The 8,032-nt window shown below is 47.0% G+C and overlaps 1 protein-coding gene across 1 annotated transcript; it reads right to left on the bottom strand.

The window, feature by feature from the left end:
* Window positions 1–256: 256 nt before the first annotated feature.
* On the bottom strand, window positions 257–2,105 carry LOC147902346 (uncharacterized). The gene is made up of 2 exons (XM_087373292.1): window positions 2,091–2,105; window positions 257–2,013 (listed from the first exon to the last, which is right to left on the bottom strand). The coding sequence occupies exon 2, from the start codon at window positions 1,748–1,750 to the stop codon at window positions 821–823; it is 930 nt and encodes a 309-aa protein (XP_087229418.1). The 5' UTR covers window positions 1,751–2,013; window positions 2,091–2,105; the 3' UTR covers window positions 257–820.
* Between the last annotated feature and the right edge of the window lie 5,927 nt (window positions 2,106–8,032).

Below are 8,032 nucleotides of genomic sequence, written 5' to 3'. Positions count from 1 at the left end.
AGATTTTTTCAGATTAGAAACATGTATGAATTAAGCTACAAAAAGAGGTGCAATGCCCTTGCAAGAAGAAAGAACTGTCCAGAGAAAGGATTTCTTTCATTATCAAGGCATATTCATTACTTGACCAGCATGTTCACTGTTTGCATAATGACAAAACCCTTAAATTGTCAAACAATTCTGAAGAGAGGGAGCACATTGTGTAGTAGTTCTGATTCAAACGTTTCTTTCGTAATGACCTTCTGAAAGCAAAACAGAATGATAAGAAAGCAGCTGTTTTGTTATTGCAGCATCTTGAAATCAAGAGATACCAACACCTTTGTCATTACATATGCAACAAAGATCTACATAAACTCCCCACAACAATACAAGAACGTAGACTTCCACCAGATTTAGGAAAAGACCTTGAATCTCAAGCTAAATAATCTCTCAGAGTCAAAAATGACGTCAGAATTGCAGACGCTGACATGAGCGTAACTTCACTACATTAAAGCCTTCATGGAGATGTTGGTATCACAAAGTAGCAGGCAAGTAGCACACTCAGTGACTAGACCACCAGCATGTAACTCTCCTCCATGAAATAGATATAGCCGCTTGACAAGCTGTGATTTGGTGCCTATACCCCATTTACAGGTACAGAGCTCAATACCTCAGTACCTTTCCGCTGGTGGGCAATCTAAGGGTACTGGGAGCACGGGTATAATTCTCGAACAGTTGAAAGCATTTAGGATGCTAGACCAGCCCCAACATGCTTACAGTTGAAGGCATTTGAGATGCTAGACCAGCCCCCAGATGCTTATACCTCGCGATGAAGACATATTATTCATATCTCCTGAATGTGCCGTTTCTTGTGCCCCTTCTTTCGACCCAAGGCCTTGCTGAACATCTCTGCGATCTGTTTTTGCGAATCCAGAACCATTCCAGTTCGCTTGAGCTCCATTTCAGCTCGCAAACGCTCGTTGTCTCTTCGCATCTCTAGTTTCAATTGTTCAATCCTGAGAAAACCCTCCCCCAAAGAGCGAACAACAGAAGCCAGCTCGGCGATGGGAGTTCCAGTCAAGACCTTTCGACGCTTGAAACTTGGGCGTCCTACGACGCTGGGGATCTTTCTACCGTCCAGGTCGAGGGAACCGTCCTCCTTCCCGTGCATTACGTGAAATGTTCTTTTAAGAGAAGGGTGAGGATTGTCTGACCCGTGATGACCGGCATCAACGTACGCCCCCTTGGGCAATCTGTCATGAAAAGCAGGTGGGGGACTGGTATCCTGAACATCCTCGTTCAGACTCATTGTAGACTCCCGGTCCTGTGCATCTCGATCCCGTAAGTTCAAGCGCAGGAAACCATTACTCCCACCTCCACCACGGGCAAGTTTCGAGGATTTTGCAAGGCCGCGCTCCATCGCATCCATTCTTTCAAAATACGCCCAAAGGGAAACACCAGGCCCTCGCCTCTCTTCAAGATGCTTCTCCTCTCGATACTTTTTCCTCAGTTTCTCGACCTTGTGCCTGCACTGGACAGAAGATTTGCTGGGTTTCGTACCCCCACAACGCAAAAACACGTTATTTGCCACCTCTTCCCAATGCCTGGCTTTGAGGGGTCCTCTTTTCAACTGGTACCATTTCTCCTGGTAAGAATCAATAAGGTGAACGATTTCGGTGTCCGTCCATCGATGCTGGGCGGAAGGATCGAAGGAAATCTGGGTCTGGGACGAGGGAGCGACACGCAGAGGGGAAGAATCCTCCTCGGTACCCATGTGTCGTTCCTCGACGAAGGCTTCTTCGTCAAAACTGCGCGAGAAGCCAAGAACCCAAGAATCAAACTTCCTCAAAACCGAGAGAGGAAGAAGCAGTGACAGAAAAACAGCTTTTTGAGGACGAGATCTGCAGGTATAACGCCAGGGGATCTCTTCCTCTGCCTCTCTCTCTACCTCGACCTCGACCTCGACCTCGCCCGCAACTCCGTCCTCTTACTGCAGATTTTCTGAGCCTCTCTCTCTCTCTCTCTCTCTCTCTCTCTCTGTGTCGACCTCGCCTCCACCTCCGTCCTCTGCAGATTTTCTGAGCCTCTCTCTCTCTCTCTCTCTCTCTCTCGACCTCCCCCCCACCTCCGTCCTCTTTCTGCAGACTTTCGGAGCCTCTCTCTCTCTCTCTCTCTCTCTCTATATCCCCCTCCCCCGCACCTCCGTCCTTTTTCTGCAGATTTTCTGAGAGCGTCTCTCTCTATCTATTTCTGTCTCTTGTTGCTCGTTGCCGCTGTCGTACTGAGCAGGAGCAATTTAGATGAGCGGCGACAACAGAAGTGTAGATCGAAGAGAGCAGATGATGATGACGAGGCGTCCGCATTTTGTGGTGATGAATCTAGAGAGCAGTTTCGTGATTTGGCCAGCAAGTAACGTTGAACGTACCTGTACGGCCACGTGTGTGGCCAACATTTTTAACCATTGCTTTCAAACCAGCAATTGGTAGTTTTGTCCATCAATCGCTAATCTTACATTCAAAGCACTCGCTAGAAATCACATTCTGTCAACATCAAGAATCATCACAATGCTTTGTTTTTATAAAGAGGGGGGCTTGGTCTACAGAGTGGGACTACCGCCATTTGACTACCATTAGTAAGCGAAGCAGTTCAGGCATGCCAGTCGACTTGGCAATTGACGGCGTAGCACCAGGTTCTTCCTAGAATAATCTGTTCTTCAGTGGCTTCTGTAGAGAGAACATAAAAGCGTATATCCACAGCTTGGCGAACAACCATTAGACTTAGATTTACATAAGCCAAGGTTTGCAGAAGTTGGGTGTTTATAGCTCTTATTGAGGCAATAGTGAGGGTTAGGGGTACTTGTAGTTTTTCCCATACCTCTCAAGAGATGAAAATGTGGCTAGCTCCTAGGTCCATGAGTGCTTTGATGCGCATGCGCGATACCTGTAGCTAAACAAGCAACCTAGCTGGCTCTATTGTTAGCTCATCCGTTAGTTGCATCTGTTTAGTCGTTGCCTTAAAAAGGGTCATTTGTCTACGCTGTCGGATCTTAGCATTACAGATTCTAGCTTCCTTGATGGCCTGGTGCTTCATCCTAGCCACCTCTGCCTTGAGGTGGTCTGTAGTATCGTTTCAATTTACTTCCATTTAGGTAGCCATCCATTTCTGGCCCATCAAGGGTGGCTATTCAGCACACCCCTTGGGGGGTGATCTCAACTACGCAATAAGGACCCATACCTCGATACTTAAGCTTATGTTTGGTGTTGCGGACATTGTACAGGAGCGCTAAGTCTCCTTCTGCCAAGTCCTTGTTCTTGAGGTTGCGGTCAAACCACTTTTTACATCGAGCCTTTTTTACTCGGAGAGCGTAGGCTACTCGCAACCTTGTCTCTTCTAGCTTTTCAAGGTCAACTAGCCTTTTGGCTAGCATGTTTTTTGTGAGTCTTTCCTTTACGACAAGACAGAGGCTAGGCATTACATACTCCATTGGCATTACTGCCTCTACCCCAAAGGCTAATTTGAAGGGGTACAATGTGTTGCCACCTTGTAGGAGGTCTTGTAGGCCCATAACGCTGCTATGAGCTTATGTGCCCAGTCGGTACGACTGGCTTCCACCGTACATGTGATAATCTTACCGCAAGTTTTGTTGGAGCTTTTGGCCAAGCCATTTGCTCTGGGGTAATATGGCGTTGACTTGCTATGAATGATCATAAACTCGCTTGTCAAAATTGCTATGGTTTCATTGAGGAAGTGGGTTCCTCAGTCGCTAACTAACTCCAACGGGCATCCAAACCTCGTCATGACTTATTTATATAAGAACTTGGCAGTGGATCTTGCATCAGCCTTTATCGTGGCCCTTCCTTCTACCCACTTGGTGAAGTAGTCGGTGGCTAGGATGATGTATCGAGCCTCGATCCCCTTAGCGGCTAGGCTTATGGGACCAATGAAATCGATGGCCCACTTCTCGAAAGGTTGGTCAGCCCCACGATCTCGATCAGGGGCATCATGTCTGCCATGTGTGGGATTTGGATACGCTGGCAGGGGTCACATCGTTTGATGAATTCAGCCACGTCTCTGAAGAGCGTTGGCCACCAGAGACTAGCTTGCAACACTTTACATGCTGTAACCTCAACGGCAAAATGGCCTCTTGCGATTCTTGAGTGGGCTTCTTCAAGCACCTCGATATATTCGTGTTCGCATATGCATCTTTGCAGTATGCCATCCTTACCCATGCAGTAAAGTTGGCCTGCTATCTTGATATGGCGTTGCGTCCTTAATGAGTTTACGGCTCTATCCTTCTTAAGGTCTTGGCTTAGGGGTAGTCTGTTGGCCAAGTAGTAGCCGATTTTGGCGGCCCATTCTAACATCGAGGAAGAAGAGGGAAGCATCAGGGAGATCATCTTCTACTCCCATTGGAGCTTCGCCATTAGGGAACCTCAATAGGTGGTCGGCTAGAACGTGGGTTTTGCCTTTGCGCATAGCGACTGTAAAGTCAAATTCTAATAGGATCAACATCCACCTAATGATGCGTCCCATCATATAGGGTTTGTTGACCAAGTACAGCAATGCTTGATAGTCCACGAAGAAGACAAACTTGTTAGCTAACAAGTAGTGCATGAATTTCTTGACTGCATAGACCATGGCAAGACCCTCTCTCTCAGTGGTGGTGTAGTTAACTTTGGCCTCATTTAGTTGATGGCTCACAAAGTATACTGGGTAATCCAAATTATGCTCCTCGAGCTGAGCTAACACACATCCAATGGCAAAGTTAGAGGCATCAATGTGGATGTGGAATATTAAATTCCAATTGGGAGACCTCAGTACTGGGTTAGTGGCTAGAGCTAGCTTGAGGGTTTTAAAGGATGTTTGGCATTCTTCGGTCCACTCAAAGGATACTAGTAGCTTGTATAACGGGCGGGCTATGCTGGCATAGAACAAAATAAATCTCCGGTAATAGCCCATATGGCCAGTAAATCATTGGACTCCCTTGGCATTGGTGGGGGGCGGTAACTCCAAAATGAGTTTGATTTTATTGTGGTCCATAGAGATTCCATTCTGGGACACTATGTGTCCCAGGATAACACCATGTTTGACCCAAAACTAGCACTTAAGGGGATTGAGGGATATGCGGTATAAGCGGCACTTCTCGAGGACGAGCTTGAGATACTTCAGGTGGTCATCCCATTTCAAGTTCACGCAGATATCCTCCAAGAAGACTTCCCACAAAGTCCCTTAGGTATTCCTTGAATACTGTGATCATCATACGTTGGAAAGTAGCTGGGGCATTTGTTAAACCAAATATCATAATCCTAGCTACATATACTCCCCATTTGGTTGCGAAGGTGGTCTTATGTTGATCTTGGGGCCTATTGAGACTTGGTTGTAACCCGAAAATCCATCTAGGAAGCTATATGCTTCCTTTTCGATGGCTACCCTTTCTAGAACATGTTTCGTGAATAGCAAGGGGTAGTGGTCACATCTTGTGGCCACATTCACCTTCTTCAAATCCATGCATACTTTGATTTTTGCATTCTTCTTCAGGACTATCACAATGGGTGACACCCAGTCCATATGCTCAATCTCATAGATGAATCCTGCATCTATGAATTTCTAGATTTCTTCCCTCACTATGAGTGTGTATTTAGGATTCATAGGATAGGGGCGTTGCCATACTAGCCTGGCATCATCTATCATGGGGATTGTATGCTGCACTACTACAGTAGGTACTCCTTTCATGTCCGTGTACTTCCAGGCCATGCAATCCTTATATTCCCATAGGAGAGCTATTAAGGAATTCTCCCCACTAGGGGTGAGGTCATCGATGACAAATACAGGTTGTGGGTCTTGGCCTTCTGGGGCTAAGTTTACTTCCTTGACCGGGGCCGGTCCATCATATCCTTGAGAACAACCATCCTCTCGGGTTCTTTTGGCCTGTTGGTATAAGATCTTGCGATCTTATATAGTATAGGCCTTGTAGTGGGCTGGCACCTACTGTAGGTCTTCTTTATCCTCAATCTCCTTCTCATTTTCTGTCGGGGAAGTGGACTTTTTGGCCTTTGCCTTTCCTTTGGATGCATGGGATTTGGGACCTGAAGGGGGCTCTTCCCTTGCACTTATAGAGCTGACAGGGGTGGTTACCTTACTTACCCTGTTTCCCCAGTTAGAGGAGAACTCATGGTGGGCGGTCATGGTGCCTACGTAGGTTAGCCAGTGAAGATCTGATTTTACCCTTATTGTTCCCTTGCTTACCTCTTGTGGTTTGAGCATATTGAACATCCTTAGTAGAACCACCAGGGTCAAACCCTCGAGCTCTGGGGTGGTGATATGAAACTGTACTCTTTCTGGAACATCTATGTTGGCTAAGATGTGCATCTAGTTCTGCAAGAATTTTGGCTCGGTAAGAGGTGCATACCAGAAGCCATTAGACTACTTCTCATCCTCTTCCTTGTCATAGGGTTGGAATAGCTTCACAGAGGTGGTTTGGGGGGTGGTGTTGGACTCTGCAACAAAGAGGTGTCCTGAAATTGGCTGGGCCTTGTAGGTATGCAGGTCCACTCTCATGGTTTGCTCATCATGCTACAAGTAGATATTATCATTATGCCAGTCATGCATGAGTCCGGACATTTGCAAGAAGGGTCTGCCTAGGATAGCTTCATATCCGAGATGTCGAGTGAAGTCCATGACCACGAACCTGACATGGTACGTGAATCCAAACACCTTAATGTTTATGCCAGTCAGTACTCCCAGATGTTCAGCAATTCCTCCATTGGCTAGCTTTACTACCGGATGGGTCTGCTTGAGTGCGGGTTTTCCCCATTTTTCCCAGCATTCTTTGGTGCAGACACTCACTCCTGCCCCCCCATCCAAGATGGCTTCCACCTTCTGGTTTTGGTAGACTATGGGGACTGAGGCGTTTGTGTCATCACCCTCGAAATACTGGCCTAGCTTATTGATGGGAATCTTAGGTAGGTTCTGTCCCTTATCTAGAGTTGATTGGTTGGGCCTAGGGTTGGCAAGGGCTAGAGGTAGGAATGGCCTATTGATCCGATTGGACAGATCATGCCATAGGATGGGATTTCCTCTTAATGGTGATGCGATTGGCATTTTCACTTTTGTAGATAGGAAGGTAGCCAGCCCGGCATTGTCACAGGGAGCTTCTTCCTCCATGGACAACATGTTATTGAGGTTGTATAGGTCCCCTTCATCTTGGAGGTTCTGTAGCACTAGGTCTTCTTGGAACATCTTCTACATCAGATCCGGAGCTTCTGACTACTCCAAGCTGAGGTGTTCCTCTTCCTCCACTCTTTTTGGGACCTTGAGAGATTTCGATCCTCGATGCCCCATTAGGTGGGCTGGATGGATAGTATTTGATCCCCTACTGGCCTTTAGTTGATGCTTGAACTTATCCTGGCACTCACACACCAAGTTTTGGGCATCCTTTACGTATTGCTTTTCTAAGACCGAGTAGGTCTCTATATGGGTGGCAAGCCCTAAGCCTACACTGGTTTGTTTACCTTTGGAATCGGGGGTACCTCTGAGTCACCTTGGATGGAAGATTGTTTGGAAGTAGAGGAGGTGGCAAGGGTAATTGTCTCCTCATTGGAACCGTCCTGGATGAACACCTGATTGGAGCCCTCACCTACTCGAATGGCTTTCTTGGAACGAGTTAGTGGCTATAGAGGAATCTCAAGATGGGTTCAAAGTGCCACGATAGGGGCATTCACTTGCTCTATGGGGACCTTGGCAGGTATAACATTGGAGCGGGGGCCTCTAAGCAATTGAGTTCAGACCTCTCGCCCTTACGTTTACAGGGGCAGTCTGGAATACAGGGACTTGTTGATCCTCTGGCAGGAGGTAGTGAGTTAGGGCTCCACTCCCTTCCTCGTAGGGGTAATAATCATGATGTCCATGATCAGGGTCCGTTTTCTCCCAATCATTGGGCAACTCTTCAACTAACACTTGATTGACTAGGGCGATGTGAGGTAGTGGGGGTTGAGGACCTAGTATGGGTGGTGGCAGTAGTGGAGCTAGCTGAGCATGGTACTATGGCTAGAGCTAG

The sequence above is a fragment of the Dipteris shenzhenensis genome, chromosome 4, assembly GCF_047967505.1.
Source record: "Dipteris shenzhenensis isolate YYH24624 ecotype China chromosome 4, Dip_SZ_1.0, whole genome shotgun sequence".
NCBI classification, from domain to species: Eukaryota; Viridiplantae; Streptophyta; class Polypodiopsida; order Gleicheniales; family Dipteridaceae; genus Dipteris; species Dipteris shenzhenensis.
Note: the sequence above shows the minus strand (reverse complement) of the source record. Positions and strands in the feature narration are given on the sequence as shown.